Below are 25816 nucleotides of genomic sequence, written 5' to 3'. Positions count from 1 at the left end.
ATGTGAAGCTTACAGGTTCAAAATACAGAAATTGAAAGATTTTTTTTTTTCGAAAAACAGTGCTATCAGCAAAATATACCGCCATACTAAAATGTTTTTTTTTAATCATATAAGGCATTAATATCATATAGTATTTGCTTAAAAATATTAATTTATCAGCAGTATATAAAATTATGGTAGAAAGTGAAATTATGATATATAGTTTATTATGGTAATTATAATCACATATATTTGAATCGATGACACTGATTTTTAAAGCAAACAATATAAAACTATAATAGATATTTATTACACCATTATCACGCTAACAAACAAGCTCATACAAGCACCTAGACACCAAGTTTTATTCGTCAAGATTTTTTAGAAAAGAAAGAAAGAAAAAAAAACTACATAGCCTATAGGGGTGGAGTAGTATAAGTGGAAGAGTAGATCTGTAAAATATCTAGCTACTTCCAGATAGAAGCGTGAGCCGTGATCTTTAAAATTTACGGCCAACGCATCTACTCTTAGTACTGAAATTGCTACAATTTAGACTACATTTTTCTCATCATTTCAATTTGGCATTTGCTCGCTGCTTTGCCTTTGCGGATTGATCCCGCTCCATCTGCTTGTCGCGGCATTCGGCTGAGCAGAATCCACACAAGTCTCTGCATTAAGGCTTACCACAGATTACTAATATTTTCATTCGATTTATACAGTGGTAGTGCTACTTAAATAAAATAGGACATAGCAGATCTTATAATATAGTTTGGATCAATGGATACTAATATGCTGTTGCAAACAGCTTAACAGAATACTATAAAGCTTCTTCTAATTTCTCAATTGATTTTAAATATTTTTCGTGATATTATTATTATTATTAGTAGTAGTAGTAGAACCAGCTTTGTCTCAATGTGACTTCGTATATAGACAAATGAAAACATAATCATTTAGAGTACCACATAGATACATTTGGTGATTAGTAAATAAAATAGATATTTGCAATTATATACAAACATTTCCAAAAGGGAACAAAAGCCATTTTCAAATAAAGCCCAAATATAATAGATTGAAGAACTTGTTAAACTCATTTGGTATATTCATTTGGTTCCTTTATTATTCATTTTACTGTTTTACACCACGACTTCTTTCAAATTAGTAAGGTACATGCTTAATACAAACTATAGTAAAAATTTAGGGTTATTTGTTTCCATTTGTAGTATTTCCCTATGAAGATATATTGGTAGTGGACATAAAAAATTTAGGTGGTCGACGAATGATTTTGATTTCTCTGAATTTTCACTTGGGAAAAAAATATGAATTTATTTTTAATATATATATACACATATAAATGCATACATATACTTTATTAATCGTATATAATATGAGAGAACCCACTTATAATTTACGTAACGAAAAAAATATTTAAATCAAAAGGTCATTATCAATTTACAATAGTGACAGACGGCATAAGAAATTAAATCAAAATCATTGCTAAATTTATCGTTTTAGTCAAATCTAATAAAATGAAAGAAACGTAAAATTGAAAATCCGAAAAAAAAAAGTTAGGTTGACTTTAAAGACCCTGCCTGAAAAGGTATTTATATAAGGAAAGGAAACACAATTATCACAGCAGATTAGAAATTTAGTCAATAAACAATTAATTAGGATATCATGAAAATCATAACTACTCAGGAATGCAGTCAATGAGAACCATTTATTACGAAAAAGATCGCAAACTAACAAATCAAGCCTCTACGAATTACAAATTCATACATTTCATAATCACAAAAGCAGAAAGCAAAAAAAAATTTTATAAAGCAATTTAACAAATAGCCAACAAAGCGCTAAAGTAGTTTAAATTAAAAGCAGAAAAACAAATTTCAACGCGAAGAAAAACTACGAAAGCAACCGCACTTAAAATAAAATTTTATTTTTATTTTAAAGAAAATTCAATCAGGAAACTTACTGTAAAAGAAAACTCTCTAAAACGCCACAATCAAGTATTAACCGAATGAAAAATGGAAAAAGAATCGTATACCAAATTTGATCAATAATCGCAAAGCAAAGAGAGAGAAAGGGAATTGAAACCATACCCGTACATAAAGATGTCGGAATTGCTCGGAATTTGCCTCTTGCAGTAGCCACACTGGTTCAAAAATCCACCAGATCTGGCTCTATTAAATTCTCCTACCGGATTACCGACGGTGAGAAGCTTGGACCGCGACGGATCGCCGCCGGCGCAGGGCTGAGAAGCCGTCTTCGGTTCTCCGACAGCCTCCGCGTCGAGGTTTTTCGACGATGTTCCGATGCAAGGGCGCTTATTCATTCGATCAACTGAATTGAAGGCAAATTAGGGCTTTTTTTCGCACGTAGTGAAACAGCGGGCTTCTGAGAAAACAAGCGAGGAAGAGAAGTGGAGGTGGCGGAATATATAGGGAACTGTGGGCCCAATCTAATTCACCTTCAACAAAATATTTTCTAGATTCCGGAGATATTCTATTTACCGCGTGTAAATATTTACTCCACGCAGTTGGAATTTAATTACTCCCTCCTCCCAGCTTTTAGTATCCAACTTTTTTTTTTGTCGTCCCATATTTTGGTATCCATTTCTATTTTTGATAAAAGTAGGTGGGATCCTTACTCCACTTTAATTATTTTAACTCTCACATAAAATATGGGACTCTTATTCCACTCACAACACATCAATCACTTTATTAAAACTCGTGCCGTTCTCAACTGAACAGCAAAAGCCAGGACGGAGGAGTATTAGAATTGATGTTGAATTCTGTTAATATATTGTTATATTGATTAATTTGATTGTATCAATTCTTTTTTGTATGAATTTTTAATTATGTAGATAATATGCAATATTATAATCCCGGATGCTGATGATAGTATCAAATTATGTTTATAGTTTTGGCGCATGATACAACTTGATTTGTAACACTTAAAAAGATTCATGGACTCGGCTTATTCGAAGAGTGCGGAGATTTTCACTCTCTTGAAATAGTACGAATTAGAGTTCGTACTTGCCCGAAGAGTACAGTACTATAAGTTCTTTAAAAGTTACTCATAAATTATAAATTTAGGTTTTTAGTTTAATTAAGTTTTGGCATCATTTTTTTTTTTTTTATTGGGGGGAGGGGGAGCGGTGGAGTTTGAACCCTGGATCTCACTATTCGTAGACATGAATTCGTACCGTTTGGTGTCCCCTTGGGTACGGCATCATTTTTCTTATAAAATCACAAAAGGTATCTATTGTATAATCAAATAAGCAACCCAAAATCTTACACAAATAAGAATTTTTGGGGGTCTCAGTTTTACCACTTGAACTAGGCCTTATTGGCAAGTTTTGGCATCATTATTGGTTTATGTTCTTTTAAGCTAAAATTGTATTCTTGTGTTAGAGCTTCCGCATCGCTCTACACGATGCGGCCTACTCGAGTAGAGGCGGCAGCGTGTAGGGCGATGCAGCCCATGCTCACTCGAGGGCCCCTTGATAGAACAGGTGCCTTACGTTCTCACAAAACTCGGAACACGCGCTAAATTTTAAAAAAAAAATGAAATTCGATTTCAACGGCTATTTGCCAATTTCACTTTTTTTTTGAAATAGCCAACGGCTATTTTAGCCGTTCAAAATTTTATATATATATATATATATATATATATATATATATATATATATATATAGGGTTAGGTTCAATGAAAAAAGGCCTAAATGTAGGAAAGAAGAGAGAAGTAATCTCATCCGTTGATCTTATCTAATCTAACGGACATGATTTATTCACGCCATGTTCAACGGATTTTTTCGTTGAACATTCGTGAATATATACAATATTTTTGGGGGTTCTGGGTTTCGACCCCCCATATGTTCAACGAAAAAATCCGTTGAACATGGTGTGAATAAATCATGTCCGTTAGATTAGATAAGATCAACGGATTAGATTACTTCTCTCTTCTTTCTTACATTTAGGCCTTCTTCATTGAACTTTAGCCTATATATATATATATATATAGGGAATGGCTAAAATAAGAGCATTTCTTAAGATATAAAATAAGAATCATTTTCAGTCCTTAGATCATCAAGATCTACGGTTGATTCGTAATCCTGTTGGATGAATTTATGGTCCTGAGTTCGAATCCCAAAGGTAACAAAAAAATTATTTTTCACAATTCATACTTTTATACAACGAATTCATACGTGTTCTACATAAAATTCATACATTAAAAATTGCTCTTATTTCTTATTTTAAGATTTGCTCTCACGGTAGCCCACCCCTATATATATATATATATATATATATATATATATATATATATATATATGTATTTGTTTTTTGTTTTCCTATCTATATATATATCCCTACCAACACTTTCATTCATACATCAATTCTACTCCTTCAAATTCCCCAAATTTCTCTTTTAATATTTCCTTCTCTTTCAATATATCTTCTTTTTTTATTATTATTTTTTTTGTTTTTTTGTTTTATGTAATTTTTAGGATTTCAAAATTAATGCAGTTTAAATTTAAAGTAAATTGTGTGCTTTAGATTTATGCAATTAAACTTAAATGAAAAATAGAAAAATCAAAACTAAAAAAATCAAGTAGGCTAATCATGTAATCCCAATGCGGCTTTCTTACTCAATATGGTCCTCTTTATTAAGTAAGCTATCATGTAACCTCAATGCGAATGCTCTTATAATTTGACATTTAAAATGTTAAGGCACATGGATCCTAGTTGTTTCTATCTGAACGCAGCCAACCTAATTTGAAGAATTTGGGACTTGTCTTCTATGAGAAGTGATTTGAAATTAACTGTCCTTTCTAGTTGAATTCTCTCCATATATACAAATGCAATCCAACATTTTGTACTAAAATTTTTCTGCGCGATTTTTTTTAAAAATTTGAATTATGTGTATAGTGTTGCCACGACAAACTTACATTCAATTCAATTCAATTAAATTAAACTATATATTTACTATCAATTATTTCATAATCGGACTATAACATTTTTAAACGTCCATATTCGATAAGCAATAAATTAAATATATTTTTCATATTTATTATAATTATTATTATATTAATTATTAAGAATAGATTTTAAAATAAAACATAACTGGTACTCGCCATGGAAAAAAAGAAAAAAGAAATGAGTGGAAAACACTCGCCGGAGCTCAAAGTCTTATTCATGTGGATCTTACATATACATAATTACATGATATCTCCGCAAACAGCTGCTTCTATTCTCAAAACGCCATTACAGAGTTGTTTCCCACACTAGACCGCCACAAAATTTACACACACAAACTTCCAAGCTCAAAATTCCGGCAGGCGCTCATGCGTCGGCTCTCCGCCCCGGTCCCTCGAAGAAGAACTCCTCCTTCTGGCTCCTAAATACCTCCTCTACCTCTCTCGCCGGCACTCCGAACGCCAGCTCCTTCGCCTCTCTCTCTAGCTGGTTCATCACATTCCTCTTCCCTGCACAATGAATATATATGCATTTCACCATCCATCAAACCCTAACTACAATGCTCGATCTCTTAAAAGATGAGAAAATTTTAATTACCTGCAAGAGTGTATTGCTGGTTGTTGTAAGCATTGACTTTAAAGGAGACGATCTGGAGATTCTGGTTGTTGGAAGCAACAGCCACGAAAGGATGACCCGCCGGAACGATGACGACGGTGCCGGCCTTCAATCGGGACCGGACCGTCTGGTAGCTGGCTTGGCCCCTGCTCTGCCTAGAGAACGCCTCATCGCGTGGGAGATGGTGGTTGTCCTCTCCGTCATATGGGGTGCGGCGGCTCTCCGACTCAGATAGGTGGGGGCACGCCATTTCGAAGTAACCTTCGCCCTCCACCACCACGGCGATCTTCGTCGCCTTCGAGTTGTAGAAGGGAGCGGTCATCGCACCCTAAAAAAAACAAAGGAGTGCGATGCTAATCAAAATACTATCTGAAATAGGAAGAATTGGTATTACATTATTATTACCTCGGACATGTTGGAGAAAGAGATGGCGAGGTCGAGGTCTCGTAGCTGGCGGAATTGGGAGGCGTCGACCTCGTAGTACTGTCCGAACTGGTTGTCGTAGATGGGGCGGTTGTCGTAGATGTTGTGAGTGCCCTTGGACTCGCTGCCGAAGGGCCAGATGCCGCCTTCTTGGTGCTGGCTCATCGATCGGATCTGCTCCGGCGACGCCTTGATGATCGCTCCTTGCTTCTGTTGCCCGAATAGCCTCCTCACTCTCTCGCCGTCCACCTATATATTAATTTCATCTCAAAATATATATTTTTTGTTGTAATGATTGGTTAATGGGAGTTGAATTAATTACATTGAAAGCAGCTTCAAGAATTTCATTGCTGAAGGCCTTGAAGTAAGATTCTGGATTCTCCCCTCCAGCTCCGAAGAATTCCTGCGAATAAAAATTAGAAGAGATCCATGCATGCTAAAAGTAATGCAAATATATATTGAGTACCTGGAAGTGGCCAGGAGTGTTAACAGGCTGGATAAGTTTGACTAGGATTAGTCTGTCGTTGTTGTCTCTGTTGACAAAATAGGTGGTCGTTCCGGCGTTGATTCTGAATATATCCCCCTCTTTAATATTGAAGCTCTCCCTCCTGTCTTGGCGCACCGTGCTCACTGCTCCCCTTCCTGCTCACAATCATATCACACTAAATTACCAACATGCTACTTACTCACCATGCATGAAATTATCAAATTAATTACCTCTGGCAACAAACACTATGGTGTCGGCATCCAAGTGCTTGGGCACAATGAACGTCTGCGGCTGCGCTTCCAGGATGGCCACGCGGAAATTCTCGATCCCGCGCAGAAGCTCAGAGCGCTCTGTGAACTGGTGGAGAATGCGGAGGCGGCCGTGCTGCGTCTGCATTCCGGTGAAGAAGTGGCGATCCTCGAAGACGTAGGGGTTGGAGCTCTGTCTCTGTCCGGCGCCGCGGCCGTGGTATTCTTCTCTCTCTCGATCATAGCCGTGCTTCCCTCTCTCTTCAAACCTCTCCACCTCCTTCTCGTACCTCTCCTGGCACCGCCTCTGGCAGTCCGCGCGCAGCCGCTCCTGCTGCTGGCGGTGCTCGCAGTCTTTGTTGCACTCGCGCAGCTTCTCGATGGGGCTCCTGTCGTTGGCGCTGTGGCGGTGGTGTTCCTCGCAGGTGGCGACGCATTGTCGCAGCTGCTTCTCGTCGGACTGGTGCTGCGCTTGGCACCTCTTCTTGCACTGCCTCAGCTCCGGATCCTCGGATCCGAGGGCCATTGTGGCGGAGGCGAGCAGCAGTGCTGCCAGCACCAAACAGATTCTGGCTTTATAACTCATTGGATTGTATTTGTTTTGTTTTGTTTTGTGACGATGAATGGTATGCAAGTGTAATCGATGGTTTATATAGTGAGTGATGTAGAGAGAGATATGGTTGGGAGTATTGAGGCGGCATGCATGAGTACACGTGTCCGGGTTACGTGGCGAAGGGAGATTGAAGACGATCGCCGCGTCTTTATAACGACAAATTAGCTACAAACGGCGTTTTTGTGCAGAATGCTCGGTTCTCTTTGTCTTTTACTTCCTGCCTACTCGACAAAACGACAAACTTTTCTAGTCAATCCATTTTGAGTAAAATTTTAGTACTACTCCTATATAATTTCGTCATTACATTTAAGTTCAGCCCTACATTATTTCTGGGTTGTGGATTTTGGACCGGGAATCCAAGTAATTCAATAACTTTTTGAGTATATCGGCTACCTGCACACTAAATTATGTTAAAATGAAGTACAAGTTGGGAAATGAACAAGTATCCCAATGTGTATATATACACTTATATATACACACAAAAATGCCAATATAAAATAACTATCTAATTAAAGAAAATAAAATTTGCACTTGGCTGGAGCCTTAAATATAATTTGAGTACATCCACCTAGGGGTGAACAAAAAATCCGAAACCAAATAATCGAACCGATCCAAACCGAAATTTTAAAATATGGTTTGGTTTTTTCGGTTTTTCGGTTCGGTTCGGTTCGGATTTTTTAAAACCAAACAAAACCGAAAAACCGAATTATATATATATTTTTTTTTGATCAATAAAAAATTCATTAAAAAACTGGGGTGGTACTAGGAGTACCAAAAACATCAAACAAGTGGTGCGAACTCGTTAGAGCACCACAAGGTAAAAGAAACATTGAACTCGACAATATGGAAGATTTTGTTCCAGCTCCAAAGCCTTCCTTTGACTTCATTAACAAGATTGGACACCTCCCAATTCTTGTTCTCAAACCTACTCTCATTCCTATACTTCCAGATCAGCCAAACAGTCCCAATCCAAAGAGCTTTAAGGAAGTTCTTGTTTCTTTTACCTCTTCCTCCTCCAATGAAAGATATGAAATGATCTTCGACTTTTTGTGGTTTAGCCGTTTCCATTCCAATCCATTGATGGATTTTGTCCCACACGCGATCGACTTTCGGACAATGGAGAAAAGAATGTTCAGCTGTTTCCTCCCTCCACACACATGCATTGCACCACTGTTCTTCGGCTGGGATGAGGACATTCCTTTTGAGAAGGTTTTCGCAGGTAGGCAGCCTGTTACAAATGCTTCTCCAAGCTGTCACTCTGGCTTTGTGAGGAGCCGGTGCCGTCCACATTTGGGCAGTAGCTTCAATGTGTCTCCCAAAATGATCACCTTCCGCCTTTGCGCACTCCTCATAGGCCGCTTTAGTCGAGAAGTTCCCCCCCGCTGCGTTCTTCCAGCTCCAGCCGTCCATAAGTTCTAGGCAAGGAGAAAGCGCCCCAATGACTGACCTCAAATTTTCCTCCATCTCCTTCTCCCTCTCCCTCAGCTCCCTTCGCCACTTGAGATCCCACACCCATCCTTCCTCCGTCCATTCCCCAGCCTCCTGCACCTTACCATCTTTAAAGAGACTAAGATTAAAGAGTCTAGGGAAGAGGATCTTGAGGTGGGTGTTCCCCACCCACGTCTCACCCCAAAAACTGACCTCTCTACCATTCCCCATAATCCTTTGAATATTGCCACTAAACCACTTTTCTTCCTCCCTCCCTGCTCTCCCAACAATTTTCGACCACCATCCCTTCATCCCGCCCCTTTTCTCCACCCTCCACTCCCCTCCCACCCCTCTTGACAAATCCCCGTACAAGGATTTAATCACCCTGACCCACAGCGCCTCCCTCTCGACCAAGTACCTCCACACCCATTTAAACACCAAGACCTTGTTAAACCATTCAATGTTTCGAAAGCCCAATCCCCCTTGAAGCTTGTCGACACACATGTCTTTCCATTTGAACCAAGCAATAGACCTAGACACGCCACTTCCCCCCCACAAAAATTTTCCAAAAACGGAGTTGAGGTCGTGAATTACCGATTTAGGAATGAAGGAAAAAGACAATTGAAACACTGGGATGGCTTGAAGGACCGACTTCACAAGAACGATACGCCCTGCCAAAGAAAGAGATTTCTTCTTCCAACCTCTGATTTTCCTCAACACTTTTTCCATCACGCAACTCCATTCCACACTGCTATTCATCCGTCCCCCAACCTTGATACCGAGATAATTGAAAGGAAGAGATCCCTCCTTACAGTTGAGATAACCTGCCCACCTCCTTAAACACGCATTCTCGACACCAACTGCCATCAAGTTGCTCTTGTCGAAGTTGATTTTGAGCCCTGAAAGGAATTGGAAGAGAAGGAGGATCCTTTTAATAAAAGTCACATTCCCCTCGTTAGCTGCCAACAGGAAGATTGTGTCATCTGCATATTGAAGATGCGACACAGAAATTTTATCCATCCCCAGAACAGCCGGAGCCACGAGCTGGAGATCAGTAGCTCTCTCCATCAGTGCATTTAACCCTTCGGCGATGACTAAAAAGAGAAAAGGGGACAACGGATCCCCCTGCCGAAGACCTCGTTCCATTTTGAAGACACCTGTGGATGATCCGTTCACCAGCACGCTGCCTGACGCCGAGTCGAGGCATCCCTTCACCCAATTCCGCCATTTCTGATTGAAGTTCATACGACCGAATAAAGCATCAAGAAAATCCCATTGAACGGAGTCGTAAGCTTTAGCAAAGTCGATCTTGAAGAAAATACGACCAATCTTCTTTTTCTTGGCTTCCGCAATTGCTTCGTTGAGAATAACCACTCCATCAAGAATGAACCGACCTTTGATAAAAGCGCACTATTTGTCCGAGATAATAGACCCCATCACCATTTTCAGCCTCCCTGCAAGGATTTTTGCAATGATTTTGTATAAGCTATTGATCAGGGAGATCGGTCGGAACTCATCCAGCTTCTCTGCCCCTTCCTTCTTCGGAATAAGTACAATGAACGAAGTATTGCTTCCTTTGGGGATCCTCCCGTTCTCGAAAAACTCTTTCAGAACTTGGAGAAGATCATCCTTTACTGTCGACCATGCATTCTTCCAGAAGGAAAACGTGAACCCATCTGGACCCGGACTTTTGTCGCCACCACAGCTCCACACCGCCTCCTTGATCTCCTCCAAATCGAACTCCCTACACAGCCAGTTGCTCTCCTCATCGGAGAGTTTTTTCTTGAGGAAATCATTGGGGAGGTTTGGCAGATTCCGTGTCCTTTTTTTGAAGAAGACTTCGAAGTGTTCCCGGACTTTGGATTTGACCTCCCCTGGATTAGACACCCACTGATTTCCAAAGTATAATCCCAAGATTTCATTCTTTTTCCTTCTCCCAAGAATCGCTCGGTGATAGAAGCCCGTGTTAAGATCACCGCTTTTGAGCCACCGAACCTTGGCTTGCTGTTGCAAGACCCTTTGTTTGTCTTTCAGCTGTAGGAAAATATTCGCTTGGATTTCATTTCTTCGAATGATTTCAGACTCCTCAATCCCATGCTCTTCATCTTTCTGGTCCAGAGCTTGCAATTCAATCTTCAAAACCTGTATCCTTTCATCAATATTCCCAAAAGTGGATTTATTCCATTCTTTCAATTCCGTTTTCAGTTTCTTCAATTTTTCACTGACCACGAAGCATCTCCATCCCGTCATTCCGTTCGCCGTCCACACTTTCCTAACCTGTTGTTCAAACTCCGGATGTGACCCCCACACATTGAGGAATCTAAAAGGCCTTGGTCCCCAATCTTCTGCTTTTGACACCAAAACAATAGGGCAATGATCCGAAATGGTGCGCTGCAGACCACGTCCCATCGACCCCTCCCATTGACTCAGTCACGCGTCGTTAACCAGAAACCTATCCAGTTTACTTTTACACATCCCATTCGGCTTATACCACGTAAATTTGCGCCCTTGGGATCTGATTTCTGTAAGGCCGCTATCACCTATAAAGCTGTCGAAGGTTCTTGCATCTGCTGCCCCATAAGAATCCCCACTTCCAACTCTTTCTTCCCTCTTCCGCACTGCGTTAAAATCCCCCATCACACAGACACCGCGATCGGCATTTTGTTCCACTATATTTTTTATAACATCCCAAAGTCTAGATTTCTCTTCCGAACCAACTGGTGCATAGACATTAATGATGCAGCACACAACATCATCTTGAACCCATTTTCCATTCACCACCACAGCCCCGCTGACGTCCCATTTGCTAGAAGCTTGGAAAATGTTTTTATTCCAAGCACTAACCAAACCACCAGACCGCCCTTCAGAATTCCGAACCACAAGATCAAAATTATCAATACCCCACCAAGAGTTACACACCGAGGAATCAAACTCAGTCATTTTTGTTTCTTGAAGGCAACAAAAGTCAATCTTTTGCATTTTGACAATCTCACTAACATCTTTCTGTTTCCCAATACTCCCAAGGCCCCGAATGTTATATGATAGAAAATTCATGGACACTTACTTGGTTTACTCCCAGCTTCTGTCCTCACGCTGCCTTCCTCTTGGCCCTCAATTTGCGCTGCCATCTCCTGATCTGTAAGTTTGCTTGAAAGCCCCAAAGTTTTCCCTAATTTCCAAATTTCCAAACTTTCGGTTTCCAGATCCGCAATGAAGTTTCCCCATCTGTTATTATCTCCCTGTATTTGGCACACCTTCTTCGCTTTCTTGCTCTGTTTCTTTTTGTTATTTTCTAGAGCTTTACCAGCGGTTTCTTTCTCGGTGATTTCCTGAAGAAAAATGGTTCTCTCCTTATCTTCTGACTGTCGTGATTGGCCCTCGCGTTCTTTGTCTTTCTCCGATCCAGACGCGGCTGAAAGCCTCGTTTCTTTGGCAAAAACTTGACAGGATGAACTCTCTCCCACCTGACCTCCCGCAAATCCATCTTCCCTTCCCACTGTGACTTCTTCCACCAAAAGAGACGATGATTTTCCACTTGTTTGGGGGCTCGAGGAGACCAAACCGCAAGAGTCAAAAAAGGGTTTGGCCGAAAATGCTTCCTTATCTCCTGGGCCACTCTCTAGATGATGTGGGCCTTCCTCTTCTTTACTGGACTGGCCTTCGGTTGGGCCCTCGATTGTACCCCCCTCACACGATGCTGGAATCGAAGAGACTGTTTCTTGGGACAATGAAACGCTGCCGCTTTTGTAAAATTGCTTTTCGTCATCCTCGATAATAGCATCTGCCGGCCCCGTTGAGACCTCCTCCGAAGACCAATCGGAGTCCGATTCCGTCCTCTCCTCCTCCGCCTGGCATCTGACGCAGAGATTGGGTGCATCTCTGATCTCCTCGACACGAATTTTGAAACACGACCCCTCGATCACGCAATCCAAAAGTCTGTCGCATGAATGGAGGCCCGTGTCAACCTGAATGAAGGCTTCATCGAACTTTTCCTTTGTCGCGGTACCTTCATGAATTTTACGAACCACACCAAAACTAGCACATGCATCGTTGAAGAACCGAGGATTCCATGCATGTAAAGGCACACCCACCCATTTGGTCCAGACCACTCTTTGATGCGAAACATCGCCAATCTTCCATTTCCTACTCCACGAGAACCAGAACCGAAACCATTCGTCCATCTCTTTAAGGATTTCTTCAGTTGGATCTCCGCATGCACTCTGAAAGAGAACGAGATTCCCTCCAATTGTCGAAACTTTCAGTTTCCCCGAACATTCTCCCATGATTTCGTCTTTGACCTCTTCCCACAAGAACTCCTTTTTCAGAAAACCGGTAACTGCCCCCTGTATCCAAGCTTTCTCCTCATCCGTTGGCTTGAAGTGAAGTACTTCTTCCGCTCTTGTCTCCTTTCCTTCGTTCCCCGTGAGAATATCTTTGAAGGAAATTCCAGCTTTCCTGTCCGCTCTCTCAAAAACACGAGGTTTCTCCTGACTCTTATCAGGCTTCGGATCCTCCCGCCTTTCAGCCCTCAGTTCTCTCTCAAACCTTGGTTTATAGACCCTGATTTTATAGCTGCCGATCCATAGCGTGTTAAGATCCGCAAGCAACTTATCGGGAAAACTCACCCCCCCGAACCTAACAAAACCGAAAGCTTTCCCACGCAAATCCCTCTTTTTTGGACAAACAACTTCGGTAGGTTCCAAGATCGTGGCAAACTTTCTTCTCAGGAAATCCGCGCTGCAGCCATCTGGCAAATTGTTGACGAAGAAAGTGGTGATCGCCTTATCCCTCCCATTCCACTCTCCCCTCGTCGATTGCCTCCCAAATCTACCACCGTCTGTTCCATTAAAGGTTCTTCTCGAACTGAGGCTTGTGTTCCTAGGGTTTGGGTATCTTTGGTGTCTTGTTGGTATTCTCTCGGAAAAAGGTTGGCCAGTCCTTCGTTTCCTCACCTCTCTCCATTCCATTTACACCACCAATGTTAATTTGACAGCAGATAGAATCACATCGGTTCAATCCAATTTCACAGAACCATACTGAACAACCATGCAGTCGAGAAACGTAACCGTAACTGTACCGTAGAGTGGAAAATCGTCGCCGCGGAGAAAGTTCTCGAGATCTGGGAGAAACCAGAGCACAATCAGTATTCTGGAGGCACAATCGGCATCGGATCTGAGAGCCGATTGAAGATCGGCGCCGATCTGCTACGGAGGTCTGCTAGATCTGCTACGGAGGTCTGCTGCTGTGAAGGTCTGCTGGGAGCCGATCGGAGGTCTGCTGGGAGCGGCACCTGTCTGCTGCTGCGGAGATCTGCTACGGAGGTCTGCTACGAAGGTCAGCTAAGAGCCGATCGTGATCTGCGGCAGCTGATGTCTCTCTTTTAAAGTTGGTGGTTGATGGCCTGCAACTCCCGTTTCCAGAGGCGAGTCGGCGTCGTCGCGAGCACGATGAAGTGGTGGTGTCGCAGGTCTTCTTGTAAATCTTGTTGAAAATTACTTTCCTCCGATTTGCGAGTCTGAATTCCGAAACTTGTAAATCTGGCTTCTTCGAATTTGCTGAAAACGGCTGCTGGGATCGGGATTGGGAGCGCGTAAGGGGCGAAGATCGGGGCGTTCAGCAATGGATCTGGACTCGGGCCTGCTGAGGAGCGATATTGGAGAAAGAGAGATGGGCCCCGACGGCGATGCAGGCGATGCCGATGAGAAAGCCGCAGATGGCGAGGGTTAGCTGCTTCAAAACTCTCTCTCTTCAGTAGTGAAGCAGAAATCGAAACCAGCACGCTGGACGAGCTTGGCGCTCAATGCGTCGAAACAAGCTGGGCCGAGGTGAGCTCCCGGAGCACGCAGAAGTCGTCTGAGGGACTCTGCTGCGGTGGTGGCGCCGTCGTCAGCGCGAGGAGAGAATGCTCGCAAGTTTTGCAGTTCTCCTTCGCTCTTTTCCTTTTCTCTCTCTTATACAATAATGCTATATGTGCATTACCGAATTATATTTATAATATATATATATATATATATATATATAATATTTTAATTTAACACATTTTATAATATCTAACTTCTAATATTTTTTTAATTTTATATAGTTTTTTTTGGAATTTTCGGTTTTTTTTTCGAAAATTTTGGTTTTTTCGTTTTTTTTTTCGAAAATTTCGGTTTTCTTCGGATTAATTCGGTTTTTCGGTTCAGTTCGGTTTTAATTATAAAAATTTTGGTTAATTCGGTTCGATTCGGTTTTTTTTAAAACCGAACTAAAATATGGTTTGATTTGGTTTGATTTTAACAAAAACCGAACCATATAACCGAATGCTCACCCCTACATCCACCCCATAATCTATGTTCATCTTGATACAGATGATGCTACTGGAGAAGTGTCTAAATAGTAAATACTAATCAAAGTTATGTTAATACATAATTATCGTTTAATCTATACCTAGATTATCATCGAAAGCATAAATTTATATTGCTCGATCAAAATTAGTCTCCGTCTACAAGCAGAAAAAGTTTATCTTAATATTTTGATGAACAACATTAGTACAATATATAACCAAATAATGTAAATAATTATACTACATGTGATTAATGTGATTAATTGGGACTCTTTGTCACAAATACTAGCGACTCTACGAAATTAATTTATGTTTCATGTCGAACATTAATAAACGAATAATAAATCTTGATGATCGCTAGAATTCGAGTTCATCAGAATTAATGTTTTACCAGCTAAAATATTTTAATTTGAGTACCTATTTTATAATTTGTCCAATTAATGTTATTCAAAATAAAGTGCATATGCTGATGACATTGAGCGAAATAAAATATATGAAGGCTGTGATTATCTGTTTGCCAAGCTTCCTTTTTCTTTTTCTGAAATGTTAGGGTCAAATTGCAATTTATGTATTATAGCTAGCAATACTTTTACTTATTTTTTCACATATTCTTATCTGTACGAATCATTTATGTTTCCAGTTCTTATTATAAATACTTAATTGGCAAAGGAGAGAACTAATTAGAATCACATCGATCGTTAGTCAAATACTATAACAATAGATTATAGTGTAATTTGAAAATTACTAGTGATATGTTCGTGAGTTTGTGGTCAAATATTAAATTCAAATTTTACTATTACAAAGAATCAAACCAGAAAAAGAAAGAAAACTGAGATAATTATAATATTGCTCGATATATCTTAATTTATATCTTTCCACTTCATATATAGCTGGAATCAGGGGGCTTAGCCCACTGGCCACCAGGTCCTCACTTAAGTGAAGTGACCCGGGTTCGATCCCTCTTGGGAGCGAATTGGAGATTGGAGATATAAGGTGGATTTGGTGAATGGAGAGATAAGGTGGTTCTTGGAGTGGATGGGGAAGGAGCGAATTGGAGATTGGAGATATAAGGTGGATTTGGTGAATGGAGAGATAAGGTGGTTCTTGGAGTGGATGGGGAACTAACTAGAATTGGAGATTGGAGATATAAGGTGGATTTGGTATATAAGGTGGATTTGGTGAATGGAGAGATAAGGTGGTTCTTGGAGTGGATGGGGAACTAACTACTAACATCTAACATGACTTTGCTCGATCAAAAAAAAAAAAAAAAACTTCATATATAGCTGGATTTAGTAGTACTGAAGCTTGTGCAGTCTTTACAGTGCAAAATTAAATCGGTATTGTTGATCGAATTCTTTTGGCGGTGCATTATAATCCTATATATGAGATATATATGTTCTGTATAATATTTTATTATTTAATTCTTTTACTTTCTCCATTAATTTCATAAAAATAGACTCCTTCTTCAACTATTAACATATGTTTCATATATAACAGTGTATATTTTCCTTTGGACATTTTTTTCCACTTATAAAAATAGACTTCTTCTTCAACTATTAACATATTCACCTAATAAATTCTCCATTCCATAAAAGTATGTTTTTTTTGCATTTTGATATGTTTCATAACAGTGTATATTTTCCTTTGGACATTTTTTTCACTTATAAAAATAGACTCCTTTTTCAACTATTAACATATTCACCTAATATTTATTAAAATTCATGTCACCAATAATTATGCATACTCTAATGTGAGAGAAGGAATATCATTTGTGTTTTTTGAGTTGGACTAATAAAACAATGATATAGGTAATCTAATGAATGGGTAATTATAGTTAATGCACAAACATTTATCTAATTTTAATTTTGTATATAAATTAAAAGATTTATTTGTAAATATATGAGTTTTAATTATTAGTATATTTTTTCATACGATTATCAATTTTTGGCAAATTAATATCACTCTAATTAATTTAAGTGGCAAACTAATTAGTTAGTTGAAGTGATAAATTAATGTCATCGTAACTAATTGAAATGACGTAGACAATTAATTACATCATCTAATACATCACTCATTTAAATCATGTAGACATTTCACGTGCTCACCTCAACATTAGTTTGGAGAAATTGACAATCGTGTGAAAAAATCAAAACAATGAAAAATTTGTATATTCGAAAATATAACTTTTAATTAGTTCATGTGCAAAATTAAAATTTACCTTTATTGAATACTCTCTTTGTCCATATAGAATAGTTCTTCTTTGTTATTTTAGGACGTCCACAAAAAAATATTCATTTCTATTTTTGGGCACAATCTCCCACATGGTTAAAACTTAAACCTCTTTGCTATTCACTATCAACCTTTTATTTACGACATTTTCTCCATTATTCAACTATTTTTATTAAAATTTACATCGTCACTTTTTATGGTTATTTTTTATAAACGACTGAAATATATTTTTTATATATAAATTAACAATAAAAAAAAAATCCGCCACGATCAACTCAAGACTTTGTTTTGCATCTAGCACCGTATTCTAAAATGAGGTTTTACATAAAATGAATATTTTTCTACACTACTTTTCCAATTTGAAGTTACAAGGATAGCAGCGTTTATCAACTTTCAATCATCGTTGAATTTGTAAAACTAAAAGGATCGGTAATGAGATCTTGCAACTAGAATACGTAAATAGAAAACGCAACATGATAACTCAATTCAAGAAAAATTTAAATTTGATTGGTCGATGAAGCTTACAATACATTCCTCCGTTAATATGAAGAACAACAACAACGTTACATCTCAAATATTTGATTGCTTAGAAGAATTTAAAAGCAATAATGCCTGCAAACATTAAAACAAGATATGGCAATGAAACGGCGAATAGATTCGAGGCTGCTGAGCTGGGGTTCACCACTGGTCTAATCCCCGGATTTGCACCTGGACCTAACGGAAATTTAGGAGTAGACGACGGCGCCGGTGCGATATCCAAGCTTCCGGCTGGAGGCGGAGCAGCCGCGGTCGCGGCTTTAGAACCTAAGGAAAAGTTTAAGGAATTAGTCATGAGAAAAGAAATGTGTATGAGATTCCCAAATTGATTTGGTATGATAGAGTTTTCCAATGCAAAATATTTTGTAAAGATATTTGTGGGAATTTTTGTTACATCTGAAAATTAATATACCTTGTTCAAGTCATTTAAAATCTGAAATTCTCTCTTGGAAACAAAATTAAATACTCTCATCAAAATGCAACATTGGAGGATGATGGATTAAAATGCACTGAAGTAAGAGTTGATTATATGTATAAGAGATTAAAATAATTTAATTAGCTCTTATTTAGACCTATGCCATAGGCGATTCAATTATCCTAAATCATTACAACATTAGATAACTCAAAACCATAACATAGAATAAAATGAATCCTTGAATCCAATTTACCTTTGGGAGCATGAGCATGAAGCGGAGTAGCAGCAGGGACATCATGAACAGGTGCAGCAGCAGGTGGTGCAGGAGGCGTAAATAATACAGGACCTGCCAATTATCAATTTTACCCAAATATTCAAAAAAAAAAATGAAATATTACAAATTAAAAATCATCACCACAGGAAATTTTGAGTAAAATGGGAAGAAGAAATTTTATATAAAAAAATATATTTCAAATTTCTCCACAGAATGACGACATACTTATTAATATTATGACACCAATTATGCACTAGAGATAATCGAGGTAGCCTTATCTTATGTAAGACTATTGGTGACTCAAAATTGTTGTGACGATTCAAGATTCAAATACTATCAAACAATTGCATAATCACAAATATAGCACCTTATATGGGTGAAGATCAATATATGAATTCAAAGTGTCTTACACAAAGCTTTGAATTCAAACATTCATCTCCAAAAAACAAAAAAAGTTATATTATGTTTGTGTACCTGGAGCTGGTAAGGGAACACCAGAGGCTGCAAAATTCAAGATTAAAAAAATGAGAAATGAGTAAAATAGAGATAGAGATGTGTTAAAAAGTAGGAGTGATAGGTACATTTGCACTGCATAGGGACGGAGGATTTGCAAGCTCGGGGCAGAGCGCTTCCCAAGTTGGCGTTGATAAAAGGGATGGAAACCGGCACATTTCCGGTTATGATTAGGCAGGCGCAGTCCATGTTGTTGACGATCAGTGATTTCAACGCATCGCAGCAATCTCGTGTCGGAGAGGAGCCGCTGCCGCTGCTGCCGGTCACGAAGTTCAAGCACGGCGTGAAGCTGCTTATCATGGAACTGCTGCATGCTGTCGTGATCTGCGCATTCGTCCCATAAATCCAAGATAAGCTTACAAGAATTGGGAGAATTATCTGCAAACTAGCCATTTTTAATTGTACCTTTGTTTTTCTTATTTTGGATTGGTGTTGATGGCTAGGATTTGGAGCTTAATATAAATTGGTTTGGGTTTTAAGGAATTTGGGAGGAGAGAATTGGTAGATTTGAAATGGGATTTTTGGAGCTCAACCACTTTGACTAGTGGCTATATCATTTTTATACGGGCTTGATTGTATTTAAATCAAGTTTTCATCTACCATTTGACATGGGGGATAGGTAGGAAATATTCTTCTTGTGGTCTGGAAATTTAGTGGCAGTTTTTAGTCACTTTAGTATGTAAGTTTTTTTTGGAGAAGATTGCATCTAGTATTAACAAAATTGAGATACTTAGTAAAAACACTTGGTATTGGTATGGTTTTTTGTATATTAATAATTAATTATATACATATTTGAGAAAAAATTGGTAGAATTTTTCACTGACATGTTACAATTGTCTGTAAAATGTTACGAACTATTACGTGATAGAATAAAGTCACTGGTTTCAAAAGTAGGCCAACAAAGCGGAACTATTTATTTATTGCCAATTCATCAAGAAATACATAGTTCAAGAATTTCTCAACCGTGACAAATTGGTCGAGTAAGTTTACAGGGGAAAGTCCTATCTTCTCAAACTTCCCATTTCTTGGTCTTGAGAATTTTGCAAGAAAACGGCTGCCAAAAATGTGCTGAAATTCAAACAGCTGCCCTTTCACACTTCTTCAAGATTTGTTGATTGATTAATTTATTTGACGTGTCGTTTTCCTTCTGGAGTCATACAAAAAAAAAAAAAAAAAAAAAACCCTAGTCTTGATGATATGAAACTATGGTCCATCACCAACCTAAATCTAAAGTTAAAACGCCAAGGAAATTATGACAATGAGAGCTCTAGTTAAAGTATAGACTCATTATAATTTGTTGGTTTATTTTAATTGAAAAACTCCTCAAAAAAGAAAAGGAGTATTTTTGTAAGAATAAAAAATGACAACATCGAGAATGAAGAACCTATTTATTCATGCATCGCTGTATCCTTTAATTTAGGTCTCGTACATATATGGTGAGTCATAATTTTGGTCTTGCTATGATCTGTTTTAATTTGTGGTAGTGATGGAATTTTATCCCAATATTTGATGCATCTTTCATGTGATCTCTTTAATTCAAATGTTTTCACGTGATATATATATAGATGCAATTATTTCGTTCAAGTGCCATCTCAGCATTATCTAGAACCCCAAAAGTTCAACTTGAGTATCCATGCAAGTATAGTAGTTAGTTAAGTTTTTATGAACAAACTCGATTTAGAATATGTTGTCCACTTGTATTATTGTCTCACTTTAAAGGGTTATTGGAGCATGATATTCTTGCTTGTATTAGCGTTTATTTCGTTCTTTCATGTGTGTCGTTTCTCATATTTTTTGAATTGGGGGCTATATAGATATGGTTATTATTTCTTGTAAGATTAATTAATTTGCATAATATTATGTTAGAATTTATGATACATAATTATGTTCTGTCTTCAGAATATGATAGATGACTATACATATTTTATCTTCATATTACAATAGCGAGTTATACATGTTTATTCTATTAAATTTGCTTAAATAAAATTACTTATTTATTGAAGTTTAATTGGGGCTGTAGATATAGCCTATTTATTAATGTTTTTGTTTTTATTTTAATTATAAGGCTATAGTGAGTAAGATGGTAGCAATGAATAAAACCACTCTTATGAATTATTGACTTTTAAATGCCAGGTGATTTTGGTAGTACAAATAATCTCAGGCTCACAAACCCTCTTTATAATAGAAAAACCCCTTTAGCGTACGTGGCACCCCTCAAATCCTCTCTTTCAAAATCTGTGCATTCTCATTAATCTGTAATTTTTAACAAATGAGTGTTCCCAGATATTGGTTTTTGTTGGATCTACTACTCGTACTAATTAAATACTGCAAAACAATGTTGTTTGAAAAGTCTAAATTTGAATGCTGCAATGACTTTTTTATACTTAGTTATTGTGTGTAACATGCAAGTAAATGGAGTCGATATGTTTAGATGCTCGATATAAAACTCGATACTAATAATGCAAAACATAGGAATTGAGAAGCTACATAGGTTTGTTGATTGGAATTAATAGTTGACCGATTTATACACTAAATTGTTATTGGAGTTATGGATATGTACTGTTGCTTTCTCTAAGTATGTATCACTCTCAATCCAGAAAAACACAAAAAGTGTGGCCAAAATGAAGAAAGGGTTTATGCTTCAGCAAAAGAGAGGAAATGTAAGCAGAATTAGACGCTTACTTGCTGCAAGAAATGAATGTTTCACAGATCACAATCTCCAAAAAAAACCTCACTACTTTCAAGAACATGTAGTGTCCACCACCTAAGAAAAATAGCAGCAGCAGTCGGAAGTCGATGCCCTCACACGAGATAAGGCAAGAATTACGTATGTTAAAAATGATAGCATAAACCATCTTGACTCTCTGGGGATGTGCAATCTGCAACGACAAAGACGAATGTACAAACAATTTTCAGTATGCAATCTGCATAAATGTGTAAATGCAAATCTTCCGAGAAAGAAGGTTATAACAATGCCCAGAACATAATCCATACAGGCAACCCCTCCTCCTGACTAATGTAAAACAATCGAAGATAAGCTAACATCTTGAACAAGAAGGGTATAAGCAAGATACAGAGAAGAAACTATGTATCATTGACACTTGAAAGAGATAAGCCACCGAAAGTAGACTTTGCCGAGGATTATATTTTATGATTTTTCAAATATTTCTAGACTCCTATCTAGTACTAACTATTAAATAAAAACATAAGAAATAGTATAATTTATGTTACAGATAGAGGACCATTTCCAATTCCACCTTGTATTCAACTATTGGGACTAATGACGCCTAACTACACAAATATACCAACACTTTTCCTATATTATCATAAGCACAGCAAGTAAAAAACACGTACCATGTTCGTGCTGGTGTAGCAGGCCTTTGAGTTAGCCAATATACATAACTTGCCGTAATACATACTAGATTGCGACTGCTATGAGGATGTGGGGCTGCCATATGTAACGGGAAATGGGGTGAGGATGAAGAGACGAGAAGAAGGGAAATAGGGAGTTGATGGGAGTAGTCGGGAGTAGCATAACGGGTTTCATGGAAGAAAAAGTTTCATGTAGAGAATGTATTGTTTTAGGAAGCTCAAGAAAGGCTGATAGGTTTCTTGCACAGCTTTTCTAGCTCGGTTTCCAGTACTTTAAAAAGGTTTTGCTTCGTTCGCTTATAAATCCAAGCTTCAGCTTTCTGATCCCAGTCAAAACGAGACGGACCACTGCAGAGGCAATTGAGACAGCAAGAATTAAACTAGCGAAGTATAGAAAACTTAGTGCACGACATATATGGAAAAAGAATTTCAAAGTAAGTATTTAGCAAGGAGATTCCTCATCATCATAATCGTGGCAAAACTCATTCATTTAGTCAGTGGAACAGAATGTCGCGTCTTGAGCAAGTATGTGGACAAGCAAAAACATATATACTCTAGTCATGCAAACTAATAAAATATGAATCTACTCCCAATTCAATTTGATTGCGATATAATACAATTTCTCAACATGAAAGCTTTGCCATGAAAAAATCAACCAAAGAAAATTGCAGGCATTTATGGCCCCATATTCCCACCCAAAGCATTGACTTTCTTACATTTAGAAAATAATACTATAACTAGTTATTTGATCAAAATAATCTTAACCGGTTCCTCAGTATTCGTTACATTTTTCTCTCCTTCAGTTTTTCATTTTTCAAATTGCAGCTAGTGGCAGACAATAAGAGAAAATTATAACCAATTCAAGAAACTTATGTCAAGTTCAAATACCTATATAAAAAGGGTTAATTGGCTATATCCAGAAACTATTAGTGAATTTCGGTTTTTCCCATACTCTATGAAGTTGGTGAATAAATACATGAACTTTGATTATTTCCAAAATTTCCCCAAAATTAAGATTTTGGTCATATTGATGTGGGTGTCGAATTGAAATTTTTAGACGTGGGACAAGAATTTATGAAAATTGGGACTAGGGTTTCTAAAAATTTCGATGTCATGTCAGTTTTGATTTGGCCAGATCTTAATTTTGGGGAAAGTTCGGAAACACTCAAAGTTCGTGTATCTATTCACCAACTTTATAGAGTATGGGAAAAACCGGAATTCGCTAACAGTCTATGGATTTAATGCCAATTAAATATTTAAAAAATAAAGTAAATGCTTACTGAATAAAATTCACACTAAATATAAACCATTTTATTAAAGTTGGCATTCTTAAGAGAAGATGGGGTATTACATATGTTACTGTCCGAGTCCAAGAAACCATGGGATGGGATGTAAGAATTTACACCACCCGAATTAAACTTGATGTTCACTATGATCAACTTACTCAAAGAAGTACAACAAACGAATGAATTCTCTAAGTTAGATGGTGTTTAGTTTTCAGCGATGCACTACAGACCATTAATTACAATCACACCCCAAAACGTCACATTCTCCACACAGCATGGTCCACGATAAGACAAGTTCCAGAACTAAAATTATAAGCCAAAGCAACATCTTCTTAGGAACCAAGATCACACATTAAGTTGGAAACATCAATACCTCACTGGAGATGACATCCAAATCTGTCTATTTGGCGTTTGCTTGTTTATGACACAAGTCCCGAAATCCCCAAGCTTCAAAGTCAGGACCTCATTCTGAAAAAACGAATGCATAGTAGCATCATAAACTGACAGAAAAAAAAAAAAAAAAAAAAAAGCTAAATAATCTTAACATCTACATCCAAGTTCATCCATCTCACCCCATAGTCAACGTCAAATCCACCAATGTCCACGGAGTCACCATATTCCTATAACAGCCAAAGAAACCATCAAAACACCCAATAAACTCATAGTGAAATTAACTATGGACAGAGTATAAAAAACACTTGCAACTGCATTTCGTTTCTAAGCAGAAGAGCCAGTTTTAAATAGTAATATCATTTTTCAAGTTGTTTTCAGCATTAATATAACCTTAAGCTTATCATTTCCATTCTCATACCAGTAACACTAGGTCCAAATTTCATCGAAAAATTTATACCTCGAGCTTCTCAAGTAGATCATGGATGGTGGAATTAGCCAGCTTGTGATACTCTTCTTCCGTCAACAAAGAGCTGCACAAAAATACCAATGCACAATCCAAACCACTCAGATTAATACCAAAATATATTCTCAGTCATTTCTCAATCAAAACGAGCTTCCATTTACTCAATCCCTTCAACGAAACAAACAAATTTCCAAAACCATACTTTCTCACTCATAACACCAAAACACCTAGTTAATTAATAATTGATTCATTTCCTAATCAAATAAAAGGAAAACAGCATCGTAATCAAACTTTTTCCCCAATAAATAACAACGTATTAAGGATTTTCAAGCTCACCAATAGTTAACCGCGGCGGGGCCGTGAGATTCCTCCTCAGTGAGAGAGGAGAGACGGCGGCAGGGGATGCTATTGCACGAGAAATTTGGGCACGAATAACTGGCAGAAGTTGAGGGTTCAGCTGAGTAGTTAGAGAGAGAAAACAGCGATGAGTTTTGCGTTGCTGGTATTAAAGAAGACGACGATTGTAGAGGGCTCAGAGCTCTCAACACCGCTCTTCTCAGCGATCGAATCGCCATAATTTCTCGATTTCTCGGTGGCCGGAGGCCCGGAAAAATGAATCGAAGCTGAAAACTATTCTTATTTTGGGTTTTGCCCTTTTTTGTTAGGCCTATATCTTTTATATGGGCCGAATAGCTTTTCTTCTATACGAGCTTCATTAAAATTTATAGCTTTTCTCTAGATGATAGAAATTTGTATGTATAATGTTTCCCGTCTATAGATGCATGCAATGGTTAGTTTGTCGCTAAAAAAAAATAAAAAATGGTTAGTTTGTCGTTTCGTATGCCCCAATTAAATATTAATTAATTTTTTATCTTTTAAATATTTTATAATATTTGTTAGTCATAAATATTTATAATATTATTAAAATATTAATTGATAATATTTATGAATAAAATATACTTGAAGATATTTATTTATTTATTCTTTCTTTCTTGAATATTTAATCAACATATGTAAAACATTCGAAAATTGAAATTTAAAAATTAATCAACCATTATGATTGTGTATCAATTATAACTCTAACAAATTAATTATAATATAATCATAGCACTATAATTTATTGCATTAGAAATTTTTTATCTCTTAAATATTTTATAGGTAATAATTATTATATATAATTATTATTTTTTGAATGAAATATGGAGTAATATATTTTTGTATAAAATGATCATATATGTTCAGT

The 25816-nt window shown here is 37.7% G+C and overlaps 4 protein-coding genes across 4 annotated transcripts; all 4 read right to left on the bottom strand.

Moving 5' to 3' along the window:
• Positions 1–267: 267 nt before the first annotated feature.
• LOC130999357 (FCS-Like Zinc finger 6-like) lies at positions 268–2406 on the bottom strand. Its single transcript, XM_057924886.1, has 2 exons — positions 2076–2406; positions 268–647 (listed from the first exon to the last, which is right to left on the bottom strand). The coding sequence occupies exons 1-2, from the start codon at positions 2306–2308 to the stop codon at positions 548–550; spliced, it is 333 nt and encodes a 110-aa protein (XP_057780869.1). The 5' UTR covers positions 2309–2406; the 3' UTR covers positions 268–547.
• A 2727-nt stretch (positions 2407–5133) lies between these two features.
• LOC130999347 (vicilin Cor a 11.0101) lies at positions 5134–7334 on the bottom strand. Its single transcript, XM_057924875.1, has 6 exons — positions 6708–7334; positions 6457–6632; positions 6313–6393; positions 5973–6239; positions 5550–5895; positions 5134–5461 (listed from the first exon to the last, which is right to left on the bottom strand). Exons 1-6 carry the CDS (start codon positions 7309–7311, stop codon positions 5319–5321), a joined length of 1617 nt encoding a protein of 538 aa, XP_057780858.1. The 5' UTR covers positions 7312–7334; the 3' UTR covers positions 5134–5318.
• Positions 7335–17799: 10465 nt separating this feature from the next.
• Positions 17800–19621, bottom strand: LOC130999333 (non-specific lipid transfer protein GPI-anchored 16-like). Its single transcript, XM_057924852.1, has 4 exons — positions 19128–19621; positions 19021–19047; positions 18526–18618; positions 17800–18124 (listed from the first exon to the last, which is right to left on the bottom strand). Exons 1-4 carry the CDS (start codon positions 19450–19452, stop codon positions 17907–17909), a joined length of 663 nt encoding a protein of 220 aa, XP_057780835.1. The 5' UTR covers positions 19453–19621; the 3' UTR covers positions 17800–17906.
• A 1913-nt stretch (positions 19622–21534) lies between these two features.
• LOC130999340 (frataxin, mitochondrial-like) lies at positions 21535–25325 on the bottom strand. Its single transcript, XM_057924864.1, has 6 exons — positions 24910–25325; positions 24568–24640; positions 24290–24337; positions 24091–24185; positions 22414–22779; positions 21535–21938 (listed from the first exon to the last, which is right to left on the bottom strand). The coding sequence occupies exons 1-5, from the start codon at positions 25146–25148 to the stop codon at positions 22650–22652; spliced, it is 585 nt and encodes a 194-aa protein (XP_057780847.1). The 5' UTR covers positions 25149–25325; the 3' UTR covers positions 21535–21938; positions 22414–22649.
• Positions 25326–25816: the final 491 nt, after the last annotated feature.

This window comes from Salvia miltiorrhiza, chromosome 1 (genome assembly GCF_028751815.1).
Source record: "Salvia miltiorrhiza cultivar Shanhuang (shh) chromosome 1, IMPLAD_Smil_shh, whole genome shotgun sequence".
NCBI lineage: Eukaryota > Viridiplantae > Streptophyta > Magnoliopsida > Lamiales > Lamiaceae > Salvia > Salvia miltiorrhiza.
The sequence above is the reverse complement of the archived record's forward strand: the minus strand, read 5'-3'. Positions and strand labels throughout refer to the sequence as shown.

Excerpts from the sequence above, each read along its gene's own strand:
- LOC130999357 (XM_057924886.1), bottom strand. The coding sequence starts at position 2,308 with ATGAATAAGCGCCCTTGCATCGGAACATCGTCGAAAAACCTCGACGCG. Across the intron at positions 648-2,075 it reads TCCGACATCTTTATGTACGG|AGACTTGTGTGGATTCTGCT; the intron begins GTATGGTTTCAA and ends GCCTTAATGCAG.
- LOC130999347 (XM_057924875.1), bottom strand. The coding sequence starts at position 7,311 with ATGAGTTATAAAGCCAGAATCTGTTTGGTGCTGGCAGCACTGCTGCTC. Across the intron at positions 6,633-6,707 it reads CATAGTGTTTGTTGCCAGAG|GAAGGGGAGCAGTGAGCACG; the intron begins GTAATTAATTTG and ends GATTGTGAGCAG. Across the intron at positions 6,240-6,312 it reads TTCTTGAAGCTGCTTTCAAT|GTGGACGGCGAGAGAGTGAG; the intron begins GTAATTAATTCA and ends ATTAATATATAG.
- LOC130999333 (XM_057924852.1), bottom strand. The coding sequence starts at position 19,452 with ATGGCTAGTTTGCAGATAATTCTCCCAATTCTTGTAAGCTTATCTTGG. Across the intron at positions 19,048-19,127 it reads CGTCCCTATGCAGTGCAAAT|CCTCTGGTGTTCCCTTACCA; the intron begins GTACCTATCACT and ends TGAATTTTGCAG. Across the intron at positions 18,125-18,525 it reads TCATGCTCATGCTCCCAAAG|GTTCTAAAGCCGCGACCGCG; the intron begins GTAAATTGGATT and ends ACTTTTCCTTAG.
- LOC130999340 (XM_057924864.1), bottom strand. The coding sequence starts at position 25,148 with ATGGCGATTCGATCGCTGAGAAGAGCGGTGTTGAGAGCTCTGAGCCCT. Across the intron at positions 24,338-24,567 it reads ATCTACTTGAGAAGCTCGAG|GAATATGGTGACTCCGTGGA; the intron begins GTATAAATTTTT and ends TGGCTGTTATAG. Across the intron at positions 24,186-24,289 it reads GATTTGACGTTGACTATGGG|AATGAGGTCCTGACTTTGAA; the intron begins GTGAGATGGATG and ends TCGTTTTTTCAG.